The following is a 17,585-nucleotide window of genomic DNA, read 5'->3' on the forward strand; positions in this document are numbered from 1 at the left end:
TGACAGGAGGTATTCCTCACTTTTCCAGGCTAATTGAGGTAATCAGCGTCTATAAACAACCTTGCTTTCAGAAAGGCCCTTCAGGGGTCCCGAGGACAAATGGTTCATCAGCCCCAAGCAAGTCATACAAGAAGGGACAAGGGGGCTCATCACAGGAGGTAGAAGGCTGGAAACTGGGTCTCTTTAGCCTATAAACTGTTGAATGTTTGAGATGTCTGAAAATGAGAAAGCCACCCCACCCCCACGGTGAGTGGCTGACAGGAGGGGCTTGTCACGTGTAATTGGCATAACCAACTTACATCAGGCTCTTTCAATGTTTCTGTCATGTCAGACCCTAACTCCCTCCCCCTGAAGGGCTGTGAGGCTTGTGTTGCTGATGCAAAATACAAAAGCTGCCACTAACATCCAGTTATGATCAGGGCTTTGTCTCACAGATGCTTCATTTAGTGCTCACCTGGCTTTCAGAGCATTGATGTGACAGAGAAAGCTTAACAAGCCCACGATTGGTATTTCTGCATTAGTCTTTCCATAACATGCTGCAGCCAAGAGGGGTCCCTTCACAGCCCTGGGAGAGTTGGGAAAAAGGAAGATAAACTTTAGAGAAAGGCAGATCCATGTTCAAACCATGACTACTTCATGTACCAATAAACCTTGTGACCTTGGCATGCTGTTTAACCTCAGTTTCCTCATTTGTCAAACAAAGGTGTGTGTTTCTGTTTTAAGGGAGTGTTGAGAAGATTGAGTTCATGTAAATAATGTACTTACTGAAGAGACTGGTCCAGAAAACCAAATGTGGTTGTTTATTATTACTATCATCGTCGTCATCATCATCATTATCACACAGTGTTTTTTATTTTGTTCGCCAGAATATACTTTTCCAAGTTCTTCATCTCATCTTCATTCATATGCAGGTGTGGCAAAAATAGGTTTACAATTGTGAGTATGCTAAACACAGAGTTTATTCTTGTATTATCATATATTAATTATTATTTTCTATGCTGTCAACTGTAAATTAATTTTGCCCCATCCTATATTCATTTACTTGATTAAAATTTATGAATCACCTATGATGTTTTGAGAACACAAAGATGCCTGAGATGTGGTCCTGTTGGCAAAAGGTTTGCGGACCATCTGGGAAAGTCAGACACTTGCTCATCTTCCAGCATCTTGCACCCCCGCTCTCAGTCCATTCTCCACTGCAACTAGAGTGGCCTTTCTGAGGTGCATATTTGGTCTTGCCCCTCCCCTGCTGAAAATTCAGTGCCTCCATGAGACCCGGGTTTCTTTACATTGACAAACTTTCTGTAAGGGGCAGACAGTAAACATGCTTGGCTTTGTGTAGCATGAAAGCAGCCATAGATGAATGGATGTGGTTGGATAGGGCACAGGGCCATAGTTTACACCATACCTGACGGATCCCTGCCTGCATCTTGAACAGTCACTCCCTTCTTTCTACCCTACAAATCTCTGCTTCAGTGATACTAAGTGCATAGTCCAATGTGCCTTACTTGTTTACTTGAATATAACTTGATTTGTTACTCTCTTTGCCTAGAATACTCTTCTCCCTCTTCCCTGGATAGAACCTACATGCTTCCTGGTTTCTGCTTAGCTATCCATTTCTCCAGATAGCTATTCTTCATGTCTCCTCTCATCCTCTGCAAATATGTACCATGCTTTCCTCTAACATGATCCAATTACTGCCTGTTCATTCACTTGTCTGTATCCCCAAATAGACAGCAAGTTCCTTGGAGGTGTGGGGAGGATGTATTTACTTGTTTAGCCAACAAGTATTTAGAGAACACCTACTTCATATTGAGCATTGTGCATAACGACAAAGTCAAACAGAAACAAGGTCAAGTGTATTACCTTTCTTCAGGGAGGTGGTCAAACAAAACAAACAGGAGAAGAAATAATGCCAAACAAATAGAGATATTAGGAAGTCTGCTCATGTAAAAAAAACAAAAAACAAACAAAAAAAACCCACACCAGGAAATAATGAGACCAGAGTAGGGGCTGGAGTCAGAGGGTCCACTCCAGGCAGTGTAGTCAAAGAAGACTTCCTATTACAAGGAGAGCAGCTTATTTAGAAAGAGCTGAGAGTGCTAAGTTAGATGCTGAGAGAAGTGAGATAGGAGATAGATACTGCTCCCTTTATAAATATATCTTAAAGCCCATTGCAATGCCTTCAAAGTAACAGGTAGTCGGTCAATGTTCAATAACCGTCTCAGTTGGATTTTCCAAAAGCAGATCCTGAGATGAGAATTTTGTCTCAAGAGCTCTATTGGAGATGTGATGCCAGGAAGCATGATGGTGAGTGGAGAAATGGGACAGAGAAAGAAGGGAAGCCGACCAAGGGCATGTGAATGAGCAGAGGTTGCTGCAGGCAACTGTTGCTCAACCTCGATGGAATCCTATTCCCCCACAGAGGTGCAAGGGCGCTGGAGTTTTATCCACCAATTTTCATGACACATTGGTTGGAAGCTGCCATGGACTTAACTCCCAGGGACTTTACTGATGCCTCAGTCACAGGCTGAGCACATTCCTGCTCCCCGAGAAAGCCCTCAGTAGAGAGACTCGGGTGTTTGAAGGGAAAGCCTTTGGTGTGTACAAGGACTGTCCCCCTAAGGCTGCAGGTGGCTTCTAGGGTGGGCAAGGGAGTTTAGGCGAAACATCATCACTACAATAAAGAAGTGAATGAGAGATTGCGTGGGTAAATGGGTCAAAGAATGAATAATTGTATCTCCATGAAATCAGCCCAAGGTGAGTATATGACATAATAGGAGCGACTCAATGAAACAGCCCAGGGTTCTTGTCCACAGGGGAGAGTCAGGGCAAGTCCCCTGGTGGCAGTAGTGTGTTGGAACCCAGTGGATTGTGCAGCTCTCTTCCCAATCAAGGTTCAGAAGTATTACGTTGGGAATTGGCCATGGTGGGTATATTTACACCATGGCAATTGGTAAATGCTATAAATACAAGTTTTGCTCTCTGGCTATCTGATTGTCAGCACACACTGCTTGGTGGTAATATGAGTACCAGTACTTGGTCCCAATCTCCCAATACCTTTTGTAACCAGTCTCCTTACTCCCACTTACTTCTTCCAAGACATCTCTCATGCCTGAGGTTGTGTATCAGGCCTTGGAAGATGTCCCCTCCTTGAAATCACTGCAGACCACAGAGTCCTATGAGAGCCATTAATCAGCTTGATTGCCTGTCCTCCTCTAACCCATTGCTTTCAACTATGCCTTGCAAAGTAACCAGAAGTAGTAATAGCAGCTTTCATTGATTTTCCTTATGTGGGTCAATCAGTTCCAAGGAGGGAGCTGCTTGCCCTCTTTCCAGGGGAAAATCTTTAGTTTCATTAACTGTGCAAAGATATTCCTGCTATGGGCGATTTTGGCTTGTGGATACTTATTAAGCCAGAAAATGCAAGGCAATTCTTCTGTTCTTATCCACCTGAGTGTATTTCTAATCAGGCTACAAGCAAGGCGAGTCTCCACCAGCCAATTCTGTCCATTTAGAGAGTAATACATATGTTGTTGGTAGGAACGGAGCCATACATCATTCAAGACAGTAGTAAAATGAGAGTTTATTGCAGGAGATTTGTTTCGGTCTCCTGAACTGAAGGGAAGTAAGTGATTGGGCCAGTGGTTACGGTATTGATACCTTGGAATGTGCTAGAGGTGAGGAGCCTGCTTTGTTTGAGGAGAATTGGGGGTTTTAGGAAAGATGGGAATGCAGAGGGTGGAGAAGTGAACTCAGTATAGACAGCCAGGAATGGGACCCGAGCTCTGGTCTGCCTAATGCCAGGACTTCTTGTGTCACCACCTGGGGTGGGCGGCTGGGCAGGGAAATTGGTGGGAGGATTTCCAAAGGTCCCTTCCACTCTAGGTTTTCATTGGACACCAAGAGAATGTTGACCCCCAAAGAATTTGCAGTTCCCTCTCCCCACTGTCTTAATGTATTCTAGTTACCGGGCCAGGCTCAGCTGATATACTCTGAAGGAGTTGATTTCACACTCCCAAGTACAGAATCAACCATCCCTGTAATATGTCCCTCGCTCAGCAGGATCTGACGCTGCCGTGTTGTACAGATATTATCTGTTTAATCCTCACCTCATGATATTATTGAATTTGGTATTGGTCACACAGTATGGTTTCCCTTTAATCAGTGAGGACTGTGGGGAAAGGAGAAAGTTAACCAGAAATCCCACGGGCATCATATTTAACTCCCATACAACATCTTGTTCTCAGAACTCAATAGAAGTTAAAAATAAAACCACAGTGATGTGTGTGGTTTCAATAGTCTGATGCCTGCTTTCCATGCATTTAACATTTTGAGCCAATTAAATACATAATTATCATTCCATCTTAAGTTCATTACATGGTGGTATTAATAATATCTTACTATATATAAAGCACTTTAAAATAAGACAGAATGGTAAGGGCAACTTCTCTGTAGCCATTCAGTGCTGAAATTACCAGGATTTGTCTTTCTACCCTCTACTCTAACTCACTACACTTCAATATTTCAAGGAATTTTTAAAACAGGAAACTGTTGAAAGACATTATACTATTTATTGGGCCACATCTTTAATAGAGGAATATAATATCAATCATGCACACAACCCTTACACGTGTGTAAATACCACATGAATCTCTGCATAAATTGAGAGGGGGCTGCACATGAGTACCTACTCCACCTCATTTAATTCTCTCCTTGATTCAGGGAGACAGAGGGTTTCCCTGTTTTGAGGTGAGGAAGCTTGGACAGGGAGTGCTATCGCCACAGCCACACCACAGGGCTTGGGCTCCCGCACTCCATTCCCACTTCTGGAAGACATGCCAGAGGTGCCATCCTGACACGGCACCAAGGGCTGAGACACCCAGTATTACCTGATGGAATCTAGGCTTAAGCATTGAACAATTAAACTCCCTTCCTCTTTATTCCTACCAATACAAAGAGCTTCCAGAGGAGCACTTGGTCATGAGAAGTAAGCACATGCATGTCACAGCGACAAGAGGTCAGGGTCCCTGTGGCCCTGACATTCACGGCCATCGTCCCCAGAGTGCGGAGTGGGTTGCAGTAGCTTCTGAATGCCTCCCAAGTCCACCGGTGAGTCAAACTAGGAAGAAAAGCAGTAAAAGCAGAAATGATCAGTTTTTCTGGAGCGCCTGGGTCTTGCTTCACTGTGGCTGGTGGTTGTATAGATTGACTAGGGATGAATAAGTCTAAATTTCCTATTTGATGAAACATCTTATGAAGGCGCTCATCCACGTCTATTTACAGGCATAACATTCAAGAACATTTATTGAGTGCTTATCCTGTGCCAGGATCTGTTCTAAATGTTTTACACACACTAACACATAGAAACCCATTTTGTTCTGACCATATCTACTATAGTTTTCTGGTCAAGTTATTTTCATTTTTAAAATACTGATTTTAAAAACTAACGACTTAAAACTGCCATGCACCAGAAAGTGATCCACAAAAGATTGCTTTCCTCGTGAAGGTTGTCTCATCAATCAGCCTTTGCCTACTGCCTACTAACGTTAAATGGCCAATTGGGACGGACAGTTCTGAGGCTCTTCTTCCTTCACTGATTGAGTGAGGTGGCAGGTGTTATGGGTAACACCTGTTTTGCCTCCTGAACAGGCCCTGGTGACCTTACCAGCACCAGCAGCCTTCTTGTCTACTCATATTATGAATAGCAAAGTGACCCAGAGGACTTCATATCAATGCTATTGTATTGATGAGGAAACCAAGACATGGGAAATTAAGCAACAATGCCAAATCACATTCCAGAGTCTGTTCACTTACAGTTATTGTAAGGCATCAATAACTCCTCCTGCAATGCAAAGTGAGCTAGTGTTTCTGATAGCAGGGGTGGGGGGGTGGAGAACCTTTTTTTTTTTTTTTTTTGGCCAAGGGCCATTTGGATATTTATATCATTCACGGGCTTTGCAAATTATCAACCTAAAAATTAGCCTGCTGTATTTGGTCAAGCATTTCATTTAATCCAACCATAATGCCTTAGCGGTGCCAGACCAAATGACTTCGTGGGCCGGACGTTCCCCACCCCTGCTAAGAGGGACCCCAACCTATGGCAAGAAGCTGAATTCCAAAAGTTAAAATAAATGAGAATATTACAGTGTGGGTCAGTGTGGTAAATGCATTTGATTGCCTTTTTTTTAATATCAAAGAAATTCTTTTGAATTTAGTTATCCTAAGTGGACAAAGTTGGCATTTTCTTACTTGCCATCTTCGGCTATGCCTGCCCTCCCATCTTCTTTCTTGAAGACGTCTTTGAGATTCTGCTTCTAATTGTCAGTGCTTAATTCTCCCAGATCCAAGTTCTGTGCCAGGCTAGCCCATGACATTAATTGTTAACCAGCCGAACCTTTCAACAGTTGACTTAGAAAGAGCAACTCACACAGAGATGTGACCACCAAGGCTGGCTTGAGGCTCACACACACTGAGACCTGGTGCTCTGAAATGGCACCTCTCAGATACTCACCTACTCATCCCAACCCTTTAGATCTAAAATTCTCTGATCATAAGAAAAATTCAAATATTTACTAATTCAAAATTCCTATTCTTTTTTCAGCTAATGTTGAACCCAACTAAAGGATTAACTTATGATTTATATATTGGGAACTGAAAGCTTTGTCAAACTATCAAGTTGAGGCAAAAAAATCTTTTTTTTTTGTCTCAGTACAAATCGTAATGACTTAGAAGCCCCCACAAGATTTGTGCATTTCTCAAAGGGTTCTGCAATAGCCCACGTGGTCCAAGTGGATTATTGGTGCTCATCACCTCAGCCCCAGCTCTGTGAGTGTGTCCTCGCCACACGTGAATACCGGGCATTTCACTCACACCTGAGGCACATGCAGGAGTGGAGTACAAACCAAAATGGAGCGGGCGGATACAAAGGAAGAACTAATGCATTTGTTAGAGGAAACACCCAGGGAGGCTACAAGTCTTACTTTCTTTGTTCTCAAAGCTTTTAGTGGTATTGTTGAAAAATCTATATTTAAATCTATATATAAACATCATCCTGAGCGTCTGAATAGTCTCCAAACTCAATATTTTTCACTTAATACTTTTACTAGCCTTTCTGTTTCTTTATACTTTCTAGAAGTGATATAAAATGTCTGAATGGAAGGGTATAATGAAAAAAAAAGCCAACAATACATCTCTAAAAGGCTTTATATTAAAGATGTGAAGAGAAAGAGGGATTAAAAAATATTTTTCTATTTAAAATCAGTAAACATAAAAACATGTCAACAGTAAATACAGATCAAGTTGTTTCTGGTGTTGGTGCTTTTAAAGATTAAAACAAACTGATGATATAAGTAGTAAGTAAGCTGCAGTTATAAATACATTATGGTAATTGCTCTTAAATGCATACACTGAGTTTGTTTTCTGGACAACTGGAAAAGATCTATTCTTATTATAAACTAGAGGCCCAGTGCGTGAGATTTGTGCACTCGGGGGGGTCCCTCAGCCCAGCCTGCACCCTCTCACAGACCAGGAGCCCTCAGGGGATGTATGACTGACAGCATAGGCCCACTCCAGACAGCCTTAGCACTGCCGAGGAGGTGGGAGAGGCACCTGTCACCGCTGCTGTGCTTGCCAGCTGTGAGCCTGGCTTAGGACTTCTGGCTGAGCGGCGCTCCCCCTGTGGGAGAGCACTGTCCACCAGAGGACAGCTCCTGCATTGAGCATCTGCCCCCTGGTGGTCAGTGCATGTCATAGTGACCAGTCATTCTGCTGTTCAGTCAATTTGCATGTTATCTTTTTATTATATAAGACTAGAGGCCCAGTGCACAAAATTCATACACGGGTAGGGTCCCTAGGCATGGCCAGCGATCTGTGGGGTGATCGGGGAGCCCCCGCTGGCACCTGCCTTGGCTGGCCTGGCACTGCCCACTTGCCAGCCCCGCCCTCCACTGCCGGTTAACTCCCTCTGAAGGCCGACCAGTGGTGTGATCAGGGGGTCCCCGCTGGCACCTGCCTTGGCTGGCCTGGGGCCTGCGAGCTGGGGGCAGCTCCTGCATTGAGCGTCTTCCCCCTGGTGGTCAGTGCACATCATAGCGACCAGTCATTCCGCCAGTGGTTCCACCATTCAGTTGATTTGCATATTAGGTTTTTATTATATAGGATTATGAGTTATTGTCCAAATAATGCAAAGCATTATTTTCACATGCTTTATCTTGATTAAAACTATCATAACAAAAAATTTTGATCTTGTCTTTTTAATAATTATTTATTTCAAAAGACAAACATAAAACCAATATTAACAACAACAAAAAAAGACAAACATGTTTATTGTAGAATAGAAAAATACAGATAAACAAAAAGAAGAAAGTCAGGAGACACCTCAAATTCTTCCCATCTGGAGGTGTCCATCATTAACCCCATGGTGCACAAAGCTTTCCACACTCTTTGGTGTGAAATGACATCTCCACCTTCTGAGGCCTGGCAGCCTTTACACACTCAAACACAGGTGTTTGGCCTCTTGTTCAGTTTATCTCCAGGCGAAGTCGCTCTAGCTTGCCAGACTGTTTCTGCAGATGCCACCTCCCTGTTCTCCACCATCACCCTGCCTTCATCTTCCAGCCTGAACCAAACGTTAGCAGAACCATAACCTCTCTCAATCCACCATGAAACTCCTGTTGATATTTCTCATTGGATCAGCATCATTCTCATAATTTTTGTTTTGTTCTTCACAGCTTTTTGCAATATTTGCATTTTCAACATGCGGTGGCTATTCTGGAGGCCTGCGGCTGAGTGTGGACTGTGTCAACAAGACGGACAGTAACCTCAGCATTGACATAGCGTTTGCCTACCCATTCAGGTAAGGCATGGTGGCTCGTGCCTGCTGCCACGCAGAGAGGGCACTATCTTCCTTCCATCGTTTCTTAAAAAGTAATGCAACCTCCCAGGGACTTCTGGGTTAACAGAAAGAATTCTGCCTGAGCCCACAAAATACCCAAACAAGTAAAATGCCCACCTGAGAAGATGTGTGAGTTGTACCTTCAAACCAGAACTGATTCTCCTCCAAAAAATTGCTAAAAGTAGTCCAATATTGGGGGCTATCAACATGGAGACCTCAGTTATACAATCCTTTCTCCCACCCATAGTCCCAATCTTACGGTCTCCTAAGTTCTAAATAGGATTAGTGTCATCTCTAACTTCATATTGACTATGCAATATTGGCTGATAATGTATCTAATAAGATTAATTTTTAATATTATTTCCAGGTGTCAGTCACTTTACTTGCTGTTTACTTGTTAATTTCATTTAGTCATCACAATGACCTTTGAGTGGAGCACAATTACCATCGCCATTTTAAAATGAAGAAACTGAGGCACAGATATGTTTGCTCACATTCCCTCGGCTAGTAAATGGCAGAGTTAGAGTTTGAGCCAACCTGGGTTGAGACCAGAGCTCATGTATCTATTGCTATACTTAGCTTGAGATAATTTCTTCAATATCTCTATAAATTCAGACTGAAGGTAATACCTTATCTTTGTCTTTGCCTTATTCATAAAATACGTGCCAGGGCTTGTCTTGAATCAGACATGTTGTGATTCCAATCCAGATCCAATGGGGATTAATTAAATTTAATTTTGAAATAATTTACTCACAAATTTTTGGCACCAGATAAGTAGTGTGATGTTTTTAAAACAACTTTCAGCACAATGTTTGCATCTTATTAGTGCACTCTCTTGCTTCCTTCAATTTAACAAACATTCATGGAGTAACCACATGGAGCCAGACACAGCACTGGCCCTGGAATTGCAGAGAAAGGTAGAGATTGAACCTCAACGCTTTTCTTACTCGGGCAAGTGCAGCACTTTCCCAAGTCTCTCCATGGAGCCCTGGATACTTCATGTTTCTAAGGAAGGAATAAAAGGAGGGTGACCAAGTGGGAGGGAAGAATTTAAAAATTATATAGTCAAATAAGTTTAAGAAGACTTCTTAGCACTTCGCCCTTCTAATGCACACTTTGAATCACCGAGAGAAGCACAGAAACGAGTTATTGAGAAAGTTGGAGCAGGGGAGGAAAGGGGCTTGAAGCATCCAGCTATTCTTTCTCAACCCTCTTCCTGCCGCACACAGAGCACCCTCCCCCAGTGCACTCCCTTACCCTCCACCCAACCCTACCTTGCTGTGCTATTCCTGTGAAATCTCCTCAGAACCCTAGGTCTCCTAGAAGTAATTTAAACCACTGTGCTAAAAAGCAAGAACGCTTTTGCCACTGTGCTTACCACATCTGTACAACATTTACTGTCTACTATTCAGGAACCTACTCAGCCCACAGAGTGCCTTGCAGTTTTGTCCAATTAATGCCCATCTAGGAAATACACATACCATTCCAAAGAGGCTAGGTCTCACTAGAGGTGCAACTTCAATGATACATTTGGATATTTTAAAGTGTTGTGCCATTATCTTCTTGGAGAAGATCTGAGTAGTAAGCAACGGCATCGAGAACTTATGCAGATTATTTTGAAGTCATTAGTATCAGAAGAAGTTGGGTTAGCAAGATGTTAGTGATGTAAATCATAAAAAAGTTATTTTTTCCTGGAACTTCATAAGCCATTGCCAATGATTTGATCATAATCTTGAAATAAAATGTGAGCACTCATCTGCTTCAAACTATTCAGTCTGTTGCAAACATAAGGAACACAATAAACTCTAATGCCAAGTCATTGGAACAAAAACAATTACAGTAGTTCTCCCTTATCCTCAGGGGATACATTCCAAGACACCGGTGGATGCATGAAATTTCAGAGAGTACCCGGCCCTATAAATACTACGTTCCCTTCTTGTGAGGATGGGAGACGATACAATGCCCATGTGATGAGATGAATTAAAGTGAATGAGGCATTATTAAGTAAAGTAAGGCTGACTTGAGTACAGCCACTGCCATATTGCTGCAGTCCATCTAATAACCGAGCCGGCTGCTAGGTAGCTGGGAGCGTCTACAGCGGAGACGCTGGACAAAGTGATGATACACATCCTAAGCAAGACAGACACCGATGGCATGGGTTGCATCACACTACCTAGAGCAGCACGCAGCTTAAAGCCTATGAATTATTTATTCCTGGAATTTCCCATTTCATATTTTCCGACCTTTGTTGGCCATAGGTAACTGAAAAGTAGAAAGCAAAATTTCAGATAAGGGGGGGGTGCGCTATCGCTTGTAAATGACCTCAAAGGAAGCTACTTAACTTTTTTTATCAGATGATCACATGTAGGATTATGTCAATTCAGCAAATGCTAGGTAATTTTTCTAAATATGTGCTGCTTCCGATAAATATGCCCAACCATGCGACTCCTTCACACCACTACATGTACTCATATCAAAAGGAATTTACATTCAGCAATATATCACTTTATTATGGGAATGAAATATTTCTCACCTGACCTTCCTTTTGATTTGTGGTTAAAATGAACAAGGAACATTAGATGTTTTCTCATCTACCAAAGTATACTAATCTGTTAAAAACTTTTTGACCAAAAAGTTTTTGGGGAGGACTTCTGGATTTCTAGATGGTGAGATTATGAGTGAATTAAATACAGTATTGTTTTTACATTTGTCTAGTTTTGCAGATATTCTACAATAAGCTTTCGAAATTTTTTACACTGTGAATGTACTGAGGCAACATAGTATAGCTTGAGCTATAAAGACAAACTGCCTGGGTTCAAATCCCCACGGTGCTACTACTTACTAGCATAGCTGTGTGATATTAAGAAAATTGCTTACTGTTTCTGTTCCTTATCTGTAAAACAGAGACAGTGTCACCTATTTCACAGTAGTGTTGTAGTAAATGAGCAATATATGCAAAATGCTGAACTCAAAATATAGCATTCAATAAGGTCTCTTTTAGTATATTATTATTACTTTCATAATCAAGAAAGGGTAATTAAAATGAGAGAACTAAAAGAGATCATTATTCTACTTAAATAGCAAAATTACTCTGAACAAAAGTAATCCCTTTATTATGTGATATTTCACCCAGAATGGGAGCTTCCCCAACCCTCTCTGTCCCAATATGCAACATTGGAAGGTGTGTACATATTTAACTGTCTTACATTTATTAACTTGCTCTTAGTTCTTATCTTTAAAGCTTATTTGGGTTGTCCTTGAAGGTATTATTATCAGGCTCATTGTTAGTTTCATTTTTATTTTTTCTCTCATTAAAGTATTGAGAGAGTGGAAATCTCCCAAAATGACAGGACAGAGGGCGCTCGGTGCTGTCAGCGTGATCCTGGTTGGTTGTTGGAATGAGTGGGATGGGAGAATGAAACTGTGAGTCTTGTGATTCTTGAAACAGAAAATTCGAAGGATGAGCCTCCGTGTGGAGGGAAAGATGAGCTGGGGCTGCTCATCTGGGCACCACTGTGCAAAGTTCTCCTTTTGTGACTCCAGCCGCCTGTCCTGCGTCAGAATTCCCCTCCGCCCGTTTGGAGCGTGGGCACAGGTGGAGGTTGACGCCAGGCGAGCTGTGGAGTCCGGGCCATTATCTAGAAATGCTGGCTCTGTCGGGGGGAAGGCATTTTTTCCTTAAGATCCACGTGCTAGAGCGGTGATAATGAACAATATTTTTTATTTTACCATAAGGGCCAATTCGGGGAAAGTAAGTATGTTAAGGGCTGCAATTTTTTTTTATATCTTATGTCCAGAAAATGCTTCATTTGCAATTACATTTAAGCATTCCTTTATTGTTTCTCATAACCCAAGGATTTCACTCTTTTTGGCTAAAGTTTTAGAAACTTCATTACTACAGTATCTCATTTCAATGTGCTTTAAAGTAAACTTTGTGTGTGATGAGACCCAGTGATTCCATGGGGCACAGAGTTGGGGAGATTTGAAGGTAGAGCAGCTAAAGGGCTGATGGTGGAACTCTTGCCAAACATCTGGCTTCAAATTCCGGTTCTGCCACCCAGCAGAGGAGCAAATGATCACCTCCCTGGCTTTAGCTTCCCTGATTATAAGAAGAAAATGTATCACTTTCCTCAGAGTATGGTTGTGACAGATCAAATAAGTCATCCATGTTAATTGTGTAACCCAGAGTCTGGCACACATCAAGTGTTCATCAGTTGTGTTATCCTGGTTGTTGACGTCGTTAATAGCATCTCGTGCAGGGAGCTGGCACCAGACGACAGCTGTGGCCAAAGACAAGGACAGCGATTTCTGCAGTGAAGAGAGACGCTGTCATATGTAGGGAATGTCTGCAGAGATGACAGAAAATGGGGCAAAATGGCTGCTGGCATGACATGTGTCCAACGAAAAAAATAATAAATGGCAAATTATTCTACTTTCACTCCACTCTGCTGTTTGCCGCCCAACATATGTAACTGCTAGTTTGGAACTCTTGTTGCAATACTTCCCCGAAGTAAGAGTGGCGGTGGAGAATTAGATAGAAGGATGTCTTGGTTTGGGTTCTCCCGGAAGCTCACCCTGATACAGACATTTGTAATTTTTTGGACAGGTGATCCCTGGAAATACCAGTAAAGTGTGGGGAGTGAGACAGGGAAAGCAAGAAAGCCAATAAAGACTGGATTAATGGGCAAGGTACCACTGTGGGCAACTGGGGAAACCGAGACTTCTTGAAACTGTGGGTAACGTGCTTCACAGGAATTCACTCAGGCAGGCGATGAAGCTGTGGTAATTATCTACCTACTCCTGTTGGCCATTGGTCAAAAGTTGCTTCTGACCATGGCCAACCAAGCAGCCCAAGAAAGCCTTCGGGCAGAGATCTTGGATGCTCACCTAAGACCATCCTTGTATACAAAAATGGTGGGTGCCAGAGAGATCCAAGTGGTCAACTGATGGCCTCTCATACAAGGGGGAGATTCTCTAATCATCTTTCCTACATCAGTGAGTGACCCCATGTTGGATCCTTTATTCATTCTCTCAATAAATATTTATTGAGCACCTACAGTGTACAAGGCCCTGAACTATGTAAGGCTTGGTTTATATTGGTTGGTAAAGTGTACAGGACCCTTCCCTGGTGAGATTTATAATCATATGAAGATGAGAGAAAGACAGTAAAGATACACACACACACACACACACACACACACGGTAGTGGTCATTTCTAAGAAGAGGGTGAACATAGTTCAGAGATGGAAAGTGGGTGTTGATGGGTGTTGAGGGTTAAAGGACACCCGGCTATAAACACTCTGGCAGGGCTTCCCTGAGGAAATGGCATCCAAGCCATTCAAAAGAGAAGCAGAAAGAAAGTCCTGAGCAAAGGGAGTGACATGGACAAGTCGAGAGGACAGGAAGGGGCCAGCAGGAGAAGCCCGTTTTCGATGAGCTGCTGGGAAAATCTCCCTGATGGTGTGACATTGCAGCACAGACCTGCAAGAAGTAAGAGCGGGAGAGCCAGAGAGTGGTGCCTGGGAGCGATCAGGGCGGCGTATTCCAGAGAGGAGAGGGCAGGTGCGGAGGCCCGATGTCTGAGATTGGGGACATAAACAAGTCATACCTATATCAGTCAGGGTCCATTCAAAAGAGAGCTCATGTTAGGTGGCTCAGTTTATTAAAGTAATACAAGGAAGGAACTAGGTAGAGCTTTGATGATCAGAAAGGGAACCAAGAGGCAATCCAGAGGTTAGTACCTGTGGGAAGCCACCCACACCCTGACGGCTAGAGCAGGGGTTGGCAAATACCAACCATGAGCCAAATTCAGCCAGCCCACTGCCTGGTTTTATAGTTCACAAGCTAAGAATCTTCAAATGATTACATTGTAAGTACTACATAACTACCAACACAATATCCTCAGTTTTGTCTGCTGGCTCATAAAGCCCTTAAAAAAAGAAGTTTACCGACTCCTGGGCAAGAGGCATAAAGGGAGGAGATGGTCTTATTAGAAGCACAGATGGGCCTGTGTGGTAGAAGCTGGGACCACAGAGGCTTCCAGGAGGAGTAGGAACCAAGGAAAAGATGCAGCCACTGCTGGAGATGCTGCCCAAAGAGCAAGAGGAAGAGGCGGAGAAATACCCTGGCTTCTCCCTTGCTCCTGCCCTCCATCTCCCACCAGAGCTCCCACTGGGCAAACCTAACTGCAAAGCAGCTGTTACGGGAATCAGGCCCCAGAGATGCAGAGCAGAGCAGGAGAGGAGCAAAGCATGGAATCGAGAACAAACAAGCAATGGCTAGCACAGAGTTCCTCTCAGAACCTCAGTTTCTTCATCTATAAAATGAGAAGATCGGGTTGAAGCTTTCTTAGGAGAGAATGAGATCCCTAATTACATGAAACTAGAAGCATAGTTGTACTTGCCCTCGGCCAGAGGGGCTGGTAGTGCCCCAGCCACTGCTACTTCAGAGAGAACAGAAAGAAATGTAGAAATTCAACAGAATTACTTTATACAGGTCTCTTTCTTTCAGCTTCATAGGGCTTGCTCTGATATTTGTTCTATTTGCATAAAATCTGAACAGGTCTCTAAAGACCAGGGTGGGGGCACGTCTTGAAGATGATCATAGGTTATGTAACCAAGGCGGTTGTTTGTGGAGCTCCCGAGGGGAGGTGGCAAGCGGCAGAGATGAAGTCAGCGGATGCTGAATGAGCCTCACTGTAGTTCTCAGTCACATTCTGCAGTGTTACAGGGCAGGCATGGCCGAGTGTGTTGGGCAGCAACTCATTACCTGGGAGAAGCTCCACACCCTAGAATGCAAAATTTTATACCTTTTGGAAAGGTATAAAAATCCATTCTTCCTTGCATCTGTTATCATTTCTGGAATGGGGGTGGGAGAGAGAGAAAGAGAGACTGACTGAGTTTCCTAGCAAAGGACAAAGGCATTGGGCTATTTGAACAGTCCAGGAAGGCCAGAAGGAAGCATCCCACTCACAGCTACATGTATGTCCTGTACATGTATGTATGCCAGATGCTTACCAGTCAGAACTGAAAAGTAAAAGCCTCAGAGCCTGGGATTCGAGAAGTGACGTCTGTGAGGCTGGGATTCACATTCCTGATTCCCCGCCCAGGACCCAGCTGCGGGCACTCAGGGGCCTGCACGGGAGTCAGGACTTCAGACTCTCCATGTGCCCCTGCCTGCATTTGTATCACATAGAAAGAACGCTTGTGAAAAATGGAGATGCCAGTATCCTGTCTCAGACCTACCCAGTCAGCATTACTGCCTTGGGGCCCAGGATCAGCACTTACCAAAGTCCCCAAACGAACTTAGACACGGAAATTGGAGAACTGGCGACTTAGGGAGAAATAGGTACAACTTCAAGCTCCAATTGTCTGCTAAAAAACAAGTGTGTGAATAGCAAATAAATGTCTCTATTTTCTGTTATTCCCAAATTACTAGTTGGGGCATATGTTACTCTTAGAATGGAAAAGAATAAACTGCCAAAAAAAAACAAATGGTAATTTAAGCTGGAGAGTAATGAGAAACCTACATCAATTGTACTACCTCCCCCCACAACTCATAATATGCTTTTGAGCATGTCCCCCTCAAAAGGGTGGAAATAATAGTGGCCTTTCCCCCAAGGCCAAGTGGAAATGAAGGTAGAAATCAGGAAGTGGGATAAATATGTTAATTCTTTCAGTGTGTGTGTGTAATGATTGACAGGTATTGTTATGGTCATTATCCCCTAGTCACAACAACACTGTAACAGGCAGAGCCAGACTATTTTATTTCCCCTTATACGGAGCAGCACAGAGGCTTAAACTTTACTCAGGGTCATACAGCTAGTAAATTTCAACCTGGAACCTATCCACATCTTCTGGCTTCCATGGGTGTGTCGATGGAGTTGTTCACTCCCATCCCAAACTCTCTTCTAACAATAATGAAAACCATGAAGAAGATGATGATGAAGGTGATGACAATAATCATTATCATCATCATCAAGTAAAAGCCACTATTTATTGATAATTTTACCTTCTAAGAAGAATTGTACAAAGCTTATCACACATTATTATATCACTAGAGGCCCAGAGCACAAAATCATGCGTGGGTACATTCCCGAGGCCCAGCCTGCGATCAGGGCCATCTTCCCTGGCTGTCAGCAGCCAGCCTCGCCCCCTGCTGCCACCCACCCAGGTTCCCAGTTTGCCATCGGGGGTGGGGAGGGAGGGACCAAGAGGTCAACTGGTCCCGCCTGCTTGTGGCCCCGCCCCCATCGCAGGTCAGCCTCTGTATGTGGGGCGACCAGGGGGGCGGGGGCCTTGGCCTGGCACCTCCCGCATGCCCCACCACCCACTCCGGTTCCCCATTCGCCATCTGGGGATCAGAGCCTGCAGGCCAGAGGGAGGGACTGAGAGGCCGGCCGTTCCACCTGCTTGCTGACCCCACCCCCGCCGCAGGTCGGCTTCTGTATGTGGGGTGACTGGCAGGGCAGGGGCCTTGGCCTGGCACTGCCCACATTCCCCACCACCCACCCCAGTTCCCCGTTCGCCATCTGGCAATCGGAGCCTGCTGGCCAGGGCTGGGGGGCTGGGGGGCGGGGGTGGGGAGGGACTGAGGGGTGGTCAGTGCACCTCATAGTGACTGGTCGAGTAGTTGTTCTGGTTGTTCTGCCATTATGGTCGCTGGGCTTTTATTATATAGGATAACATCC

The 17,585-nt window shown here is 43.8% G+C and overlaps 1 protein-coding gene across 2 annotated transcripts in view; it reads left to right on the forward strand.

Annotated features, from left to right (window-relative positions):
- SYNPR (synaptoporin) overlaps positions 1–17,585 on the forward strand; it is a 259,886-nt gene that overhangs the window by 155,337 nt on the left and 86,964 nt on the right. For both annotated transcript variants that reach the window (XM_070391678.1, XM_070391679.1), the window contains one exon: positions 8,733–8,857. In XM_070391678.1, the coding sequence (XP_070247779.1) occupies positions 8,733–8,857 (125 nt within the window). The remainder of the gene's footprint in view (positions 1–8,732; positions 8,858–17,585) is intronic.

Source organism: Myotis yumanensis, unplaced genomic scaffold, assembly GCF_028538775.1.
Source record: "Myotis yumanensis isolate MYYU_CA2020_CCGP unplaced genomic scaffold, mMyoYum1.0.hap1 SCAF_14, whole genome shotgun sequence".
NCBI classification, from domain to species: Eukaryota; Metazoa; Chordata; class Mammalia; order Chiroptera; family Vespertilionidae; genus Myotis; species Myotis yumanensis.